Here is an 18141-nt window from a genome sequence, read left to right on the forward strand (position 1 = left end):
AAAAATAGAAATTAGTATAAGAAGCAAAGTTGAGAATTAATATATAAAACATACCAGAAAATTCCCTCACATTTGGGAATCTGTGAGGACGAGGTGAGAATCAAACGATGTCATCTCACAGGCAAAGAAAGCACAAGTCCATCCCTTTGTCTGTTAATAAATAATCCATGCACAATCTCTTTGCCAGTTTTCAATGTTATAGTGCTACCAGTATGCAAACCCTGAATGTCCACATAGTAAATTATCAATGAAAAATATTCATATGTACAGTGTAGCTCAATAAAACTTCTCTTTAAACTCGATTTTTGCATGCAGTCAACTGCATAATATACAGGCAAGAAGTACGCTCAGTGCTTGTTTCTTTGGCAGGCCAGAATCCAGCTGGACATGCATAGAGAGGTATGTACAATCACAGAACGGGACCCGGGTCACGCTGGAGTGCTGGACTCCCACCGGACCCGAGATACAAGTCAGTGTGCAAATGTTAAAGAAGACAGTTTTTCTGTTAAGACCAGTGGCGGTTTTCCGATGCCCACGGAAAAACACTGACGTAACCTTGAACTGATGACCGCGACGGAGCGTGACACCGCGTGACACCGCGTGACACCGCGTGACACCGCGTGACACCGCGTGCTCCGGTGCTCTCCACGCCACCGGCTGAGCTCTCTTCAGAGCCCGTCGTCCTTCTCCGAGTCCGGAGAAACAGGCCTCGAGACGGTGAAAATGTCCTGACGTTGTATTTTGGTTTTGGGCGTAGCGGAGGCCGACGGCGCCCCGACGGCCGCCGCTTCTTGTCCGAGAGCAGCTTGATAATTTCCGCCACCTGACTCTCCAGGGCGCCCAGGCGACCCCCCAGAGTCTGGATGTCCCCCGGAGCTCCAGCCGGGTCTCGTGCAGCGCCGCCTGCAGGGCCTGCTCCGGGCCGGGGCAGAAAGGGTGGGGCGACCCCGCTCCACCGGGGAGGGGGCAGTGGAGGAGGGGGTGACGGCGGCGGGGTCCGCGCCTCCCCCGCCCGGTCGATCCGCAGCTCGCTCTTGGTGATGCCGCTGTCGCAGGAGTCCGTCTTGCGGAGGGGGTTGTTGCTGGACACCCCGCCCTCCTCCACATCCCCACCCCCGCCCGCCGCCTGACCTTTACCCTCCTGAGAGAGCATCTCCACGGAGACGGCCTTGACGTTGTTGTTAAGCCCCTCCTTCCTGGCCTCCACCGGCGCCATGTTGTTTTTCAGGCGCATCCAGCCGCTGGCCTTGACGACGGGCTTCACCGGCGCCGGGCTGGTGCTCACTTTGACCCTGACCGTCTGCTCGCCAACGCCGCGCCGGCCGAGCTGGGCTGCAGCTCCATGATGTCGCAGTTGTTCTGCTTGGCGGGAGGCTCTCCGGGTTGGCTGTACGCCAGCGAGCTCTGCATGGGCGTCACCTGGGACACGGTGAGCACGCTGCTGCTGGGCGGGGCCCCGTTCTGCATGGAGGACGGCGAGCGCTGCAGGCTGAGCGGCAGCGAGTGCTGCAGGCTGGAGTGGCCCAGCTGCAGGCTGTTGGGGTGCAGCTGCTGCTGCTGCTGGTGCTGCTCCACCTGCAGCTGGTTCTTCTCCAGGTCCAGCTGCGAGGCGGCCGTGCCTCCCTGGTTCCGAAGCTCCTTCTGCTGCTTGAACTTCTGGAACAGCTTGCGGACGGGATGGTCCTGCGGGATGGTGAGCTGCACCTCGTTCTTCGCCCGCTGCCGCTCCTCTTCCTCCTTCTTCACCTCGCTGATCTTGCGGAAAATGATCTGCACACAGAAAAAAGAACAACACAGCGCTCATCAGAACACTCATCATTTCATATAAATACTATGAATAATAATTCTCTCTCTGGCGTTCTCCAATAATCACTGGAGATAAAGGACGAGAGAAAAGAGGAAGATTTATAATTATGGAAATGTGTCCGTCCGTCTCAACGCTCTCACATGAACAAATTCACATGAAGAAATCCTCTGCATCAGGTTCTGCATCAGGTTCTGCATCAGGTTCTGGATCAGGTTCTGGATCAGGTACTGCAGACGTGAAGCTGTCTTTTGGAGATCTGCATTCAATTATCCATCGAAGCCCCCCCCCCGTATTATTCCAGTCTGGCGCCACTCTCTCCTGGCTCCAGTCAGCCATCCAACTGCCCATTTAAATGTTATTCTTAGTTAAAATAAGAATACTCACTGAGTTAAAGATGGAAGCTGTCCGTCCACAATCCACCCAACCGACTGATTTCTACCTCCTGAACTCTCTGCTTGTCATCCATCTCTACTTTTCTGCTCTTCCAGCTCCTGCTGCTGGAAGCTTCCCAATCAGAACCAAGCAGAACTTCTGCTCTCAGATACCAGAGTCAATCATTTCAAACCCCCACGGCTGCCTGGAGGGACAAACCTGTGTAATTAACACTTTGAATTGAATTAACTCTGACGAGTGTGGTTTGATTGAAAGTCATTGAAAGTTTTTGTTTTTTTACTTGTCTCTTTCTGAAGAGAACAGTGAGTCTTCTGTCTCTGTGTTTTAATCAAAACAAGTGAGTTCATGACGCTGATGTGACTGGATCAACTACAATGAACCTCCATTAACTAACAATCACTTCCTGTTAACTTCACCACAGTGGCTTCACAGAACAACGTGCATCCAAACAGTGAAGTGAAGAGCATGTCAGCATTAGGGAATCATTTCAAAGGCTGAATACTCAGATGTCCAAACATGCAGCTGTTCCAGCCTCGAGGTTCTGTCACATCTCACTTTCCCGTCAACTAAACAAGTTCTCAGTCTGGTGTCACCTCACAGAAAACATCCAGCCAAATCTAAAGCTGTCCAACTCCTTTCAGGGGCCAGTCTGTCTGGTTTATTGGTAATAAGGGCAGAAATACGCCAAGTAGACAGCTGATAATCTCTGAAAATACACCTGACAGAGGAAAGAGAGAACACCTGACAGAGGAAAGAGAGAACACCTGACAGAGGAAAGAGAGAACACCTGACAGAGGAAAGAGAGAACACCTGACAGAGGAAAGAGAGAACACCTGACAGAGGAAAGAGAGAACACCTGACAGAGGAAAGAGAGAACACCTGACAGAGGAAAGAGAGAACACCTGTTGTACACAGTAGAACCATATGGACACCTGAAGTTTATGGCCCATATTCACACAGCATCACAAATGTTTTTCTGTGCTCGACAGAACAAATGGAGCAGACACAGTCTATCCATCAATTTCAATGTTGTCGTACCAAACTTTGGATGAAACACATGTTAGTCAAAGCCAATTACTGGCTTGTTCTGGACCTTTTGACCACATCATATCGTTTTCTTATATGGAACTTGAACTTTGTGATCTTCATTGGAGTCAATATTTTGCACACTTCTCGTTCACATTGCCTTAATTAAAGGCTTGACACTTTATTCTTTACCTTTGAAACAACAAATTAATCTCCACTCAAAGTCCACTTACTGGAGATTGTTGGCCCAAAGCTTACTGAAGACAAATCAGAATCAGAATCATCTTTATTGGCCATGTATGCGAATTTGACTCCGGTTTCTTACGCTCACTCATACAAAGAAACAGAAAAATAAAAATACAGGGAGAACCTTTCTAATACCTTTTTAATATCTGCACATAACAACAACAGTAAGAAGTGTTTTCATCCCTCAAGTTAAAGGAAGTGATACATTAGCTGCTCTGTATCTTTCCCTGATCCATAACCTTTGGCGTTCAGTCAGGTTTAAAACCCTCTGAAGAAATAAAGATGTCGTTTGGCAGCGTAGAAACCTTCCATCTCTGAGGAGGAGAGCTCCGACACATTTCTCACATTCAGCCTATTTCTTCTGACCCAATTATTCCATCCTTCTGTCCCAGAACAGGAGCCTCATTCTCTCAGTGAGAGAGGGACACCTTCACCACAACAACACCAGTTATGAGTCATACTGATGAATGACTCTCTCTCTCTCTCTCTCTCTCAGAGATAAATGGCTGCTTGAGAGACACTCGGATGAACAGCTGTCACATTAACGCAGCACGTCATCGGTATGAATACTACAGAGGTCATGAATCACATCACATCATCAAATGAATTTAGCTTATTACAGAAATAGGTTTATGAAGTTACATCATAAGTTATTGAGTAATCAAATATGTTTATTCATCTGCAGAGTCTTTTTGATTTCCTCCTCTGGTGAGAAATTGACTTCTTTGAGAGACTTTTTAAAATGATGGCTATCATCTAATCACCACAGATGTTTCCTTTTGTTGACATATTAGAGTCAAAGGTTTGGATATCTCTTTGTAAATACTCTTAACAGCCGATCAGCTGATTGATATTTATTGGTTTATTGGCTTTTCTATTTTGCTCTCGGTTTCCTCTCCAGTGTCCATGCACGCTACATGAAAGTGATTTGGACAAACAGGACAGACGTGTGTCATCTCAACTAGAAGGAAAAGGCTTTAAAAGACTAAATGTTTTTGCTGGAGTGAACTACACTCAGACTTCAGCAAAAACCCTCCAACAAAACTTCATCACAGACAAAAACTCAAACACATCTGCATCGTATGTAGCAGATGCTTCCCTCCAGCTCGAACAAACACCTGCGTCCTCCAAAGTGTTCCTGAAATACAGTCCGTGAACGGTGAAGCAGAAGAAACACGGTACCAGAGCAGCAGATCATCTTCTCACCAGTTCTTCTCTGGAGGTTATCTAAAGAGCTGATCCTCTCATAGTTCACCTCACACTCTCCTGAGAACACCGCAGTGAGCTCCAGAGAGCTCAATATGCAGATTTATTTTAGGATGCATATGCTAATGAAAATGAAATTAGCAAGCTGAGCCTGGAGGGGGATTTGGCTAACCAACCTAGCACCAGAAATAACAAAAAAAACCACCGAATACACATCACAGAGACATGAGACGAGTCAGGAAGTCAAAGGTCAGATGATACGAGGACGTACGATGGAAATCTTATAAAACACTGAACTGAGCATCAGTATGATAAGATTATGGATCCTTCAACACGTCCCCCTTGTTCTGCTGACCTTAAACCTTAAACCTTGAACAACATCTAATTATACAGGTTTTTATTTGGATTTACACATAATGTACATGCTTAAGGAACAAGAACACAGAACTTAGTTTGTTGATTAACACCTGAGATAGCAGGTAAAGGTAATTAATGGTTCTCTTGGTGTAAAGAATAAAGGTTTTAATAAATGTTTTCTGGATTTCTGTAATCATGGCATCTGGATTTATCTGGTTATTTTGTTTTCTGTTTCTGTCTCCTTTCTTGTTAAAAAAAGAGCTACTTTAAAAAACAATTTGTATTCTAAAGATGATTTTCCAAACTATAATTAGAATTTAAAGAAGTGTGCTTCTACTTTTAGAACCTGTGAAACATAAACTTCAGATGAACTTGTGTGTGACTGCAGAGGAGAGAGGAGCGTGTCCTTCCTCTTTACATCAGCAGCCAAATCTACAAATGAACCTAATAAAACAGTGAGTTAGAATCAACTCGTCCTCATTAGTAATGAAGTAGTGCTGCTCTTGTGTCAGAGCCTTCCATTAATGCAGGAGAGGCCATGATTCAGACTATAATATTATAATATGATATTTAAAAAAAAGGGTAAGTGGTGGGTTTCAGGTGCGATTCTGAAATACTAATAGATGAATAACTTTTAAGGTTGATGTAAGGAATAATGCCCCACGAGGTTTCCATTATCAGGAATTAATGGCTAAAGAAAACAAATTAAGACCATTCATTTATATTTTCATGTGTTTTTCCACACACTGTATATAAGAAGTGGACGTAGTCATCGTGATATCACACTTTATTTTGTGAACTGACATTTTAAAGCCTTGAGTTTGACGATTTTGCTGTCGCCATCTTGGATTACGGTCATTACCATGTTTATTTTTTTTGTAACGGGAAGTGACCATATTAGGACTGACGTAGAGACGCCGTATACGTCTCTGGTGTGGACCTGTCAATCAGTGTGTAGCCCCGCCCTAAAGCATCCCCTGCTTTATGGTCTGTCTGACTCTAAATGGAGCATCATTTACTAAATGAACATCATGCTGTATTGAAGAAGACTTGAAACTAGAGATTGAGACCATAAACTCATGTTTACAATGTTTACTGAGGGAATAAATCAAGAGAGAAGTAGAGTCATTTTCTCATAGACTTCTATACAACCAGAGGAGTCGCCCCCTGGTGGACAGCAGAGAGAATGCAGCTTTAACACATGAAGCAGTGACTTCACTCTAAAGAGTGAAGTCACTGCTTCTGCACTGTCACTTCTGCATCAGATCCAACAGTTTGTCTGCACATTCATAAAAACCTCCCTAGCTCATTTGCATTCATCATAAAAAACCTTTTTCTGCTTTTTAATAAATAAATAAAGCAAATCACTCAAACTGCATGAACCTATAAGGTATTAATTAATATGCAGTAACAATCAATACGTCAACCTTATTTATGGCTGTTATTTAACAAATTGTTATTGCAAATTTGAGAAGGGTTGCAGTGTGGACAGCTGGTGGTGTTAACCCATGCATGCTCCTCTGCTTCATCGAGAGAAATGAAGGTGATGGACTTTAGCTCCCTGAAACAGAGAATAAAGACGGGAGCAGGTTTCACTCTAAGAGAAGCAGCATGCACACTTCAGACAGCTGAGGGCGCGGAGGTTCTCAACATCGTGGCACCAAAAAAAATCTATTTTTGTCTCGGACTTCAAAGCTCTCGTCCTAAAGATAGTTCAGATATGAAGCAGAGCACCAGCTACCGACAGAACAAATGAAACGTTATGTTTACGAGACGCCGGGCCGGTTTAAACATTCAGGAGCAGAAGGAGAGCGTCAGGGTTTATTTAGGGTTTCACAGAGAGACGCTGGTTAAGATGAGTAATGTCTTCATTACATCCGGGCCGTGATACTGGGACTGGAGGGAAGCGATGAAATAAACACCGAGCAGAGAGAAAAGGAGGAAATATCACGTAATATTATGGAGGTACAGACATAATATGATTGATAACACTGTGTGTATGAACAGTAATGTTATTCATGACATTGATCTGTCTGCTGGATGCTCACACTTTGCTTTATTATTGTAAATCAATGATTAAAGAAAAGACAAGGCTGTTCTCATACAGTTTGTATGCCTAGACCTTCATAAATGTCACACTCAATCTATTGGTTATTCCAGTAATCATGAACTAGGAGGTATAACAACTCAAAACCCCCACAGGGCGGGGGGGGGCAGGTTGAATCAAACAAAAAGGATCTTTCAGCCAAAAGACAATTTGTTCTCCGTGTGAAACAAGAAGTCAACCTTCATTTATTTGTCAAGTAACTTCTGTACTTCAGTAACGACACCTCTCTGGTTATTTGAACCCAAACCACGGTTTATACAGAGAAGACTGTCTGCGTTTAACGGGGGGGAACTGACACGTGTTGCTGAGCGTTCGTTGGAAAAATGAGGAGGAACTATTTCGTAAGATTTCATACAAACTGTTGTATAAGGGCATTTTGAAGAGATAGAGAGAGAGAGAGAGAGAGAGAGAGAGAGAGAATACACACTATTAAAACAGATGGGAGACAGATAAGGAGGAAATGAAGATGATCAGTTGTCAAGGAGAATGTGAAAAAGGGAATAAAGAGAAGTCTGTGTGAAATATAGAGAGCAAACTATGTTCCTGTGGATGATTGTGAAGAGCACCTTTACATCTAAATATAGATATATATTGAATGGAAACCCCTGTATCATGATCCGTATGATACGCCGAGTTTACAGTTCTGATATATATCACTGAGAGCCTGACAAAAATGTGATTTTGAAGATTTTGTGAGTTCATTTAGAAGTTGGAACCCCCCTGAGGCTGAATGTATATTTGCACAGTGGAGTAAATAAGTTACAGTAAAGAAAAGTATAAACAGAGACGGAGGAGTGAGAGAGGAAAGAGAGGGAGGATGATTCTGTCTCCTTATCTACCAAACTCAAAATCAAATGAGAGGAATTCGCTGCAAGGCATTGTGGGTCATGATTACCTCTCTGTGCACTTTTTTATTTTGATATTTCCTCAATCTGATGTCACCCTCCTCCATCCTCCATCCTCCATCACTCTCTCTCTTTTATGCTCGTTTGTTGATGCAGAGCTGCCGGTTGGTCGCCCGGTGCTCCGTCTCTCTCGTTCATCACTGTAATCGTCCGGCAGAAGACGGCTGCGTGTGAAGGTGGAGAGAGAGAGATCTGCGTAGCGGGGATGACGGAGGAATGACGGAGGAATGACGGAGGAATGACGGAGGAGTCCATTAGAGAGGGAGCGTGACTGGTTTGTGTAACAGGTCACATTGTGATAAACCAGCAAAAAACAGGACACACACCGACGGAGAGAAGCTGGACACGTTTACCTCCAATGAGGATTCAGATACTGAGACAGCTGGACTTTATGTAGATCAAAGATGTAAACACCAAAGAAAGAAGGCACTTGTAACTTAAACTTAACACAATTTTTACGAAATGAGGGGAAGTTTTGTCAGCTCCTGTTTCCAAACTTCGACTTGGAGGACAAATCCTCAAAGTGCAAAGAAAGAGAGCTTTAAATCCACTCAGTGATGAAGATCGATAACTCACAAACTCAGTAGAACTTCAGCTGAGATTGTTTATAATAATAATAATAATAATAACCTCTGTGTTTGGTAGGAGTTTAACAGAATAGTCGACTTTTAAACCATCTATTATCAATTATTGTAGAATAACTGTTCATCACGGTGCAGTAATAAAACGGTTCCAATGCATCTACAAACAATCCTGTCTTCTAAAAAATTGCTTTCCCACACAACTAAACTCTTCATTTGGTTTTGAGGGATTTTTCTAAAATTGAAACAAAACAAAACAAAACAAAACAAAAGCCGATACAAATCTACTTGGTTAGGTTTAGTTAAAATCATCATGGTTTGTATTAAAAAGACTGTGAAGAAAACAAAACCACAACAAATGTACATAGTTATGTTTAGTCAACTAAAGCGTTGGATTAAAGTTATTCAGAAACAGAGTCCACTGAGCTCTGCCTGCTCAGCAGCAAACAGCAGACGTACTTAGCAGCTTAAGAGACAGATATTTCCATCTGGAGTTGGTGGAGACCAAAACAGAGCTAAAAAAGAGAAAATAAGGACTTAAACTCATCAGGTGACAAAAACACGACCTTAAATGAATCATAATATTCATAAGTAACTGCTGTATGTGTGATAAAGGAAATGTTTGCAATCAAGTTCAACTAAAAGGTGATGCTGTGTTGCAGGTTTAGTTACAAAAAGGACAGATCAAAGGCCTCCAGTTGCTCAAATGAAAAGTTGCTGTAACGAAGGCCAGGTGAGTGTTCGTCTCTTCCTCCGACTCATTCTGACGGAGATGAGAATCACAACGCTGTGTTAGCTCTCCTGACTCAATAATGAATATAGCTAGCAGCAGTGCGGCTGCATGAAGCCAAAGCCAGCTCAGCACAACTGAAACACATCCAGAACTCCGTCTGCAGCTGCCAACCAGTCCGTCAACCGGTGTAAATCATACAACGTACTCAGAGCAATAAAACACCATCCAACTGCGATGGAGGCCTTTTTTGTTTTTTTGCTTTCACCCGACATTAGCTGCAGCTACGCAATAATAAAATAAAGGAAACGCTTTGCAGCAGCAGGAGGTGGAGGTTTTAATAGCTCTAATAACAGGCAGCAGCTGGTTGTTTATGTAATTCATAAATCAATGAACAAGGAGGTTGAGGCAGGTTAAGATGAATATACTTTGATTTACTTACTGGTCCAGTAAGTGTTGACATAGCCTAACCCAAAAACATGACAGCACGTGTGTTCAAATCTTTAAAACAAGGAGTATGTCTATGTGTGAGTTATTATCTTGTCTGGAAGAAGCAAAAGCAGAGGAAGCTTGAAGACGTTGCAGAGCAGAGGAGTCTCTACAGTGAAGGGTCATAGGTCATAGCCTCTCAACTAAAACCTTTCACAGTGGCTGTTCACTTCATCAAAGTTAATTATAACATTTCTTATTCAATATTCAGTTTTACTAAGCTCCAGCCTATTGTGACACTTCTGGTTGCAAAAAAACAAAATGGCGACGTCCAAGACGCCAAACTGGAGGCTTCAAAACATCAGTCCACAAACCAACAGGTGACGTCATGATGACTACGTCCACTACGTCCACCGAGTAGGATGAGGCTCATGTTCTTTAGGAGAATGAGAGTAGAGAGAGGGAGAAGGGTCTGACATGCAGCTCAGGTGGAGAGCTGTGGAGGTCGTGACCACGTCAGGTGATTCCTCAGAGATGGCGTCTGTGTGGGAAGTTTAATCCTGAATGCTGGAGGAGACATAGTGTGTGTGGGCGCACTCAATCCTCCACATGATTAAATTCATATTTGTTGAGTTGCAGGTCTTTGTCTCACACACACACACACACACACACACACACACACACACACACACACACACACACACACACACACACACACACACACACACACACACACACACACACACACACACACACACACACACACACAGTGATGGATAGACGCTCAGCTGGCTCACACAACAATCAGCTGGACTGAACAAAAGGATCTAAGCTGGATTCTGGCTGCATCAGTGAGAAAAATGAAATAACAATAAGAGCGAGCGGCGGTAAGCGGCGGCGAGGGAGGAACGCTGCAGCTCGATGCTGGCAGACGTGGAAGGAGCTCGTATCATGAAGCATCTAAAAATAGAAACAGAGAGAGAGAGAGAGAGAGAGAGAGAGAGAGAGAGAGAGAGGACTGCCGGGCAGGAAACAAGAGTGTGAGGAGAGAGATGCAATCTAGTGATTTAAGACTTTAGATGAGAGTATTCTGAGCGGCTCCACGGCCTCTAATGAGCTACTGCTCACTGCAGCGCTTATTAAAGCTAAACTGGGAGCTTAACCCTCCAAACATGACACTTAATACAGAACCTGTCATTTGTTTTACACCAAAAGATCTGATGTTGCAGAAATATACATTTTTGTGGTGATGTTTGAGCACTCAGATCACTTGGTAAAGGTCAGAGAAAGGTCGTGGTCTGGTATAATTAAATAGGACCGCAGTGACTTGAGAATCTTGTCTTAATCTTAGAGGCATAATTAGTGAATGAGCAGGTGAAAGACGAACCCAGAGTCACTCTCTTTTTGGAACGAGCCTTGTCCGCTTGGTGTTTATATTATATTATATTTGCATTTTGGTGGCTTTGATTTTTATAAAGGTTGACTTCCAGAAACGTCCCGAACACAGCAGAATAACAACATCCAGGCAGAAAGCAGCAGGACTTCTGCAGACACAGACGGCAACAAACACTTGCAGTGGTCAGAAAGGCTTACAGAGAGGGATGATGTCATGAGTCCATTCCTACTATACATCGCTCCTTCATCTGAACCAACCGACAGACAGCTCGGGATGATGTCACAGTCCTCCTGCCACCCTATGACGTCTCTGGATGTATGAACGTATACTTTTTTATTTTAGTTTCGTTTTGGACTTAGTCACTGGGTCCATCTAAATAAAAAACTTACACAAAAAAAAAATGGTATAATAGAAATAATATATCGTCTCACGTCAAATACAAAGTATTTGTACAGACCAAGATAAAGAGTGAGATATTTCACTTATGGAGGAGGTCGGGTTGATCGATGGGTGAGACCTGCTTCTGTCCTGTGTGAAACCAAAAGTCAATGTTTACTTTATTAACTATAGTTTTTTATCGCAACTACATACAAACACACATATTTAACATCACAAAACGTTCTTCTTTTAACTGAAACCACCATATTTTCCTAAACCAAACAAGTACTTTTGTAGCTTAAGTATACAGTTGAAGTTTATTTTGAAAATGGATTGTATGCATGTAACAAGCAGAAGCTGTTCGTTTACCTGAACACACGAGTTCATTTTGAAAAGACACCATGCAAGTAACGAGGATACGAGTCCCCCAGTTTCTGATTAACATGATATAACTTTAGGATTTATAAAAGTCACAAAAGTGGGAATTACACACACACACACACACACACACACACACACACACACACACACACACACACACACACACACACACACACACACACACACACACACACACACACACACACACACACACACACACACACACACACACACAAGTATGCGTGAACGCACACACAGCGATTCTCCACAAGCACATATTTAGAGTTCCTTCATCTCTAAAAATCCATCGTCAGTGGAACAATGCTGACAGAAGGCAATAAGGTAACAGAATGTATTAACCTGCATGTATTAAATACAGTCTTATTAAATCTGCATCATTATGTGAATGCTCTGACCTTTAAGAGGCTGAAACGTTTCACAGAGCGCTCCTTCCCTTTGTGTTTGTGGAGCTACAGAGTCAGTTTTCAGAATAAAAGGAAAAATAAAAGCCTGTCACACTGTCTTCACCGTTCTGAGGAGGAGAGATGTGAGGAGAGTGAAACAGAGCAGACTGGAATCAGGGATCAAATGATTTGACTTTTATCTTCAAGGTCGTGAGCTGGTTTGTTTTTAACAAGATATGCTTCCTTTAAAGTCTCCAAGTGATCTGACTAAACTATTGTGACTGAACAGCTGGATATCTCTGGTCTCTCCTTGTTCTTTGTGCTATTAGTTCAAGATCTAACTTCACTAAACACACTCCCAAACTCTGTGTCCTGCTTTTAAAATAACCAAACGCTGGCAGAATGGAACGGTTATATTGGTCGGCCAAACACTTGGGTCCAGAGGGATATTACTCAAAAACTATTAGAGAAATTCAGCATGCAATTACATACAGACATTCATGGTTCCCAGAGGATGAATCCTTATATTGTAGGTGTTCCTCTGACCTGATCATCTCCTAAAAAGTTCCCAGAAGACAAAACTGTGCTGTAAATGATGTTACAAGGAAAACGTATTTTGTCGTGGACTATGTATAAATACATAAACATATCTTATGTACAAAGAATATCCCGTTACAACCTATCCATCTTCACAGAAGCATCGTTGCACAATTATCTCCATTTCATTGTCGTTGTTTTATGTGTTCTATGTTCATATATACACTTTTGCATTTTATATTTCATGTTAAATGTTTATCCTTCTCCTTTGTTCTTCTTTGATCCAGTTTGTTTATTTGTCTGTTTCTGTGTACTGCGTATGCATAAAGCTGATTCTGATATGTTTGCTTTTGACGGTTCAAAAATAAGTTTCACATTAGTACAACGAAACCTAACCAAGTAGTTTTGTTGTGTTTTTGTTTGTTTAAGCCAAACCCTAACAGGTGGTTTGTTGCATAAACCTAACTTTGGTTTAGTAGCGTAATGTCGTCCCTAAGAAAAAAGGACAGACAATTTGTGTCCATGTACACAAAACCCAATAGATTAAATTGAATTATTATTTAACAAACTGCCGTGAGACCTTGTTTGACCTTTGCAGAGGTCACAGTGACTGGACTGAGGACACATGATGATCAGGTGATGGCAGACGATAACAGGCCAGTTTGGAGAGAAGCACTAATTACTGTGTGTGTGTGTGTGTGTGTGTGTGTGTGTGTGTGTGTGTGTGTGTGTGTGTGTGTGTGTGTGTGTGTGTGTGTGTGTGGGGTTTGTTTCATTGGCCAGTGGACATCTTGTCCTGCAGCTCTCGTTCATCCTTCTTCTACAGTTAGCCCCGCGGCTACGTTTCTATTCTTAGCCCTGGTACGTTGGGGCGAACCCTCCAGCCTCCTTCAGAGTGCACCACAGAGAGGTGATAGGCACGGACTACATGGCCCAGAATGCATTGAGCCCGGGGCGAAATGTAATAGATACAAATATAGAAACAAAAGCTGCTGAAATGTGTATTCTGATTTTTTATTTTCTGTCAACACGACAGTGAGCTACATGATCTGCCTGTTAGCTCGATGCTACTGGAATGAACATGTTTTAAATGAGAAAGAGACACTGACAGAAGACGAGAAGTCGGCTGACGCCCGAGAGCACACAGATGGCCTCTTTGTGTGTGTGTGTGTGTGTGTGTGTGTGTGTGTGTGTGTGTGTGTGTGTGTGTGTGTGTGTGTGTGTGTGTGTGTCATGAAATACACTTTACATAGCGTGTGATGAGCAGAAACAGCTCGTGTTCTTCTGGTGCGCGATGCTTTTTGTATTTTTTTGGGAGCAAACATCTGCAGCGTTAATAACCTGAAGACTGCTGTTTTATTTTTTAATCCCAGATGTGAACAAAAGAGACGAAGGTACAGTGAAGTATCCAAAAAAAAGAAAAGGTCAGTGGCAAAACAGGGAGAAGTGGAGGTCTGACAGCAGAGCTTCCTGTCAATTATTACTGACTTTACAATCTCCAGCTGAGAGAAGCCTGCAGCCGTCCTGCAGCAGATCCTGACATCTGAACTTTTCAAAATAAGAGCATCTACTGCTCCACTGGCTTTTTACTAACGTGCTGAAACAAGCAGTGAAAGATCTTCTGCACACATCGATCATATGATCAATGGAGACTTTGTTTCTGGGGCTAATAAATGTGAAAAAACAACTTCCTCTCAGCGATCAATTAATTATCACGTTGAACTTTGTTCTGCTGCAGTGAGTGAGCAGAATGAGGATTCTTTGGAGAAGCTGAGCCGTGAGCGAGCTGCTGGTCAGCAGCCTGTGATGAAGAGCTTCTGACATCACTGCTGGCTGATTACATCGTCTTCATCAGCGAGAGAGAGAGAGCACACAGATAGACACAAACAAAGACCCGTATTCAACCTTTAACCTGATGAAGATAACCAGAAAATCACAAACACGTTTTTTCTGGTTAGGTGAACTTTTCAGTTTTGTGTTTAGTCTCTTTAATATTTCATTTCTGTCTGCTGAAACCTTCTATCCATTCTGGAGGATATTCTGCCTCCAGATCAGCTAAAAAGATGTTTTCTCTAAAGGTTGAGATCTTAAACAGTCAGAGTAAATGACATTGACAATTGGTTCTGTCAAGTAACAGCTCTAACTCCTCATTATGTTTAATGTAAAATCTGAAACTGACAAGAACCTAGTAACTACAGCCATTATGACTTAAAGTAAAAATGTAATATTGGAACCTAAAGCTGTGGTAAAGTAGTCCAGTTCCAGACTCCACATCCACGACTTCCTCTGCGATTCATATTTGTTCGGTATTGTTCCGATTGGTGACAAGTGTAAATGTTTTTAATGTATTTAAAAAAAACGTGTTTAAAGCCGTGTTCTCATAAAGTTATGTTGTTAAGGCAGATTTACATATACTGCAAAGAATATGTATAAAAAATACCATTACTACCATGTCTATAATTTAGTTGTGTGGATATTTAAATGCTTTAGGTTTCACTTTATCAATCAATTTTCCTTAAAAAACTTTCACAAATGTTGTGGATTTTCCTGCAGGTTAACGATGGATTTTTCTCTAAAGGTTTAAAAAAGGTATCTGAAATAACTTCAAACACTGAGTGTTGAGCTGAAACAAGGCTCTTTTTGTTTCAAAGATCCTGAAAAGTTACAGCTCACACTTTTTACCTGACAGACATATTTTAACATCTAATCTAAAGTTTGAATCTGCAAAGTAGCTAATTCAAAAAAAAGTATTTCAATAGAAGTACAGTTTTTCTTCTGTTACGCTGTGGTGATAAGTAGAAAACGGAAAATACTTAAATTACCTTAACGGTCAGATTAGTGTATACAGATTTTACTAATGTGACCACACACACACACACACACACACACACACACACACACACACACACACACACACACACACACACACACACACACACACACACACACACACACACACACACACACACACACACACACACACAGACACACAGACACACAGACACACAAGCTGTCTGGAAAAAGACCCAGTGCAGCATGTGCATCCTCACAGCGGGCTTCTTTAGCGGCTCCTCCTCGTCCAAAACAAATACACAGTTATGAGTCTGTTTACTCGTTAATTACGGTTTCTAAAACTGTGCAGAACAAGGATGAAAACCCCAAAGACAGAACACGGCGAGTTAACTGCAGCCAGCTCCTCCTGCTGGGATTCAGATCAGTTAGTCAGCAGTCACTCTCTGCTGGAAGCAGAAACCACAACGGCCAAGGAGAGAAAGGTTGGGTTTATTTTTCAGAGTGACACTGAGGAGGGCCTGAACACAAAAACTGTTTATCCATTTCTAAATGTTAACCAGAAAACGTCTATAAAACACAAAATAAATGGATATAAATGGTGAAATAATTGGAGAAACAGTTCAGGCAACTCTCACCAAAAGTTACATCTTGTTTTCCTCAGAAACGAGCAATGCATATCAATCCCCGCTCGTTACACGCATACAGTCTTTTCAAAATAAACTTCCTCTTCCCAGGAAACAACGAAGTTAGTTTTAGGCAACAAAACTACTTAGTTCAGTTTAGGAAAAGATTGTTGTTTGGGTTAAAATAACCATTGAAGGGCCTTTACTGAAGTAGGCAAGTTATGTGACAAATAAATCAACGTTGACTTCTCGTTTCAGGAGGAGAGACTGCTGTTTGTTCATCCTCCATTTTCTTGCTGGATGACTATCTTTTGAGATTCTTTATTTTGGCTGATACAAACAGGACTGTTTCCATGGAGATATCATTTGTTTACATTTTGGCAAATTGTAATGAATGAATGAAATCATGCTGCATTACCTGCTAGCAGTTCTTGTTTTCACTTTACCCACAGACTTACAGACAACCATCACTGGATTACTTTGATAGATCTATGATTTCTAAACAGATCGTGTGATGTTCATCCACCATGTACCCGGGAGTGATTGGCACTATCTGGAAAGTTTAAGTCCCCTTCGGATTTGACTGAAAAAAGAAGTCTCTGAGAAGATACATATTATGGTAAACTTTGAGCTGAAAGAGGATAAACAGCTTTTCCAAAGTGCATCGTCAGGATCACAAACTCTGTGTTCTGCTGTCATAACGCTCTGAACTTGACAGCAGGTTTGCTGAACTCGGCGAGCAAAGCGATTCTGTCTGTGATAGAGCCGTCGTTAGCGTTTCCGTGGCGATAACAGGGAGATTCCTGACGAAGAGAGAGACGCTGCATTTGGACTCGAGGATAACAAGTCCTGTCGACACCCCTCGAAGCAACGACAGCAGAAAACAGCAGGTCTGCAGTTTTTTTCTGGAGGTAATATATCTGAGTAAGACAGGTGAGGAGGCTTTTAACAGAAGAGCCCCTCTCACAGAGTGTTCATGTAATCTGAGCTCCGGTGGCTGGAGGTTTGGGGTAGACTGGGCTGTCATTTCCCTCTATTCACCTCTCAGACTAAAACTACTGCAGAGACTAAAGTGATGCTCATGAAGGTGAGGAACTAACGTCTTCTCTCTTTGCCCTGATACAAGAGCTGATTCACTACTTCTTTCTGTTGACTTATAAGCAGGAATGTAACATGTTAAAAAAGTGAGAATATGACACAAAAAACTCCCTGTTTCCCCATTACTGTTCATCATGAGGGCCTGGGGTGGCACAAGACCCCTTGACTGAAACTTCAGAACCTCTGAAAGCCTCAATAGCAGAATTTGGGGGTCTCTAAAATCACAAGTCAATTATTATTCATTTGCAAGTGTCACTAAAATGTCTATTAAAAGCTTACTAATACCCAGCAGATTCCATTATTAAAAGTTCAAAGGTTGTGCCTCTCGTGAGATGGGATAAAGCACGACGTTGTCTTTCCTCTGATTGGACACCAGAACGACAGACAGAAGAAGCTGAGCCAAGGTGCGTATTCTGCTGCAGGGCTTAGTTGTTGTGTTGTGTGAGTGGCTTTAAATATAAAGATATAAGATCAGTGATGTGTGTGCAAAGTGTGCAAAGATATTTATTTATTTTTTATTTATTTATTTTTCACTACACAATTCTTTCCCCCCCCCACATCTTTGGCTATTTTAATTATTTATTATTATTATTATTATTATTATTATTATTATTATTATTATTATTATTATTATTATTATTATTATTATTATATTATTATTTTACTTATTTATCTTCCACCACATTAATTTCCTCCCTATGCGACAGAGACCCCAAACAATAAATGCTAATTACAAACATGCAC

The 18141-nt window shown here is 42.1% G+C and overlaps 1 protein-coding gene across 1 annotated transcript in view; it reads right to left on the reverse strand.

The window, feature by feature from the left end:
* Window positions 1-668: 668 nt before the first annotated feature.
* kcnh5b (potassium voltage-gated channel, subfamily H (eag-related), member 5b) overlaps window positions 669-18141 on the reverse strand; it is a 110384-nt gene continuing 92911 nt past the window's right edge. The window contains 5 exon segments of the mRNA XM_054613376.1: window positions 669-784; window positions 787-873; window positions 876-985; window positions 987-1317; window positions 1320-1770. Coding sequence (XP_054469351.1) covers window positions 669-784; window positions 787-873; window positions 876-985; window positions 987-1317; window positions 1320-1770 — 1095 coding nt within the window.

Source organism: Anoplopoma fimbria, chromosome 15 (genome assembly GCF_027596085.1).
Source record: "Anoplopoma fimbria isolate UVic2021 breed Golden Eagle Sablefish chromosome 15, Afim_UVic_2022, whole genome shotgun sequence".
NCBI lineage: Eukaryota > Metazoa > Chordata > Actinopteri > Perciformes > Anoplopomatidae > Anoplopoma > Anoplopoma fimbria.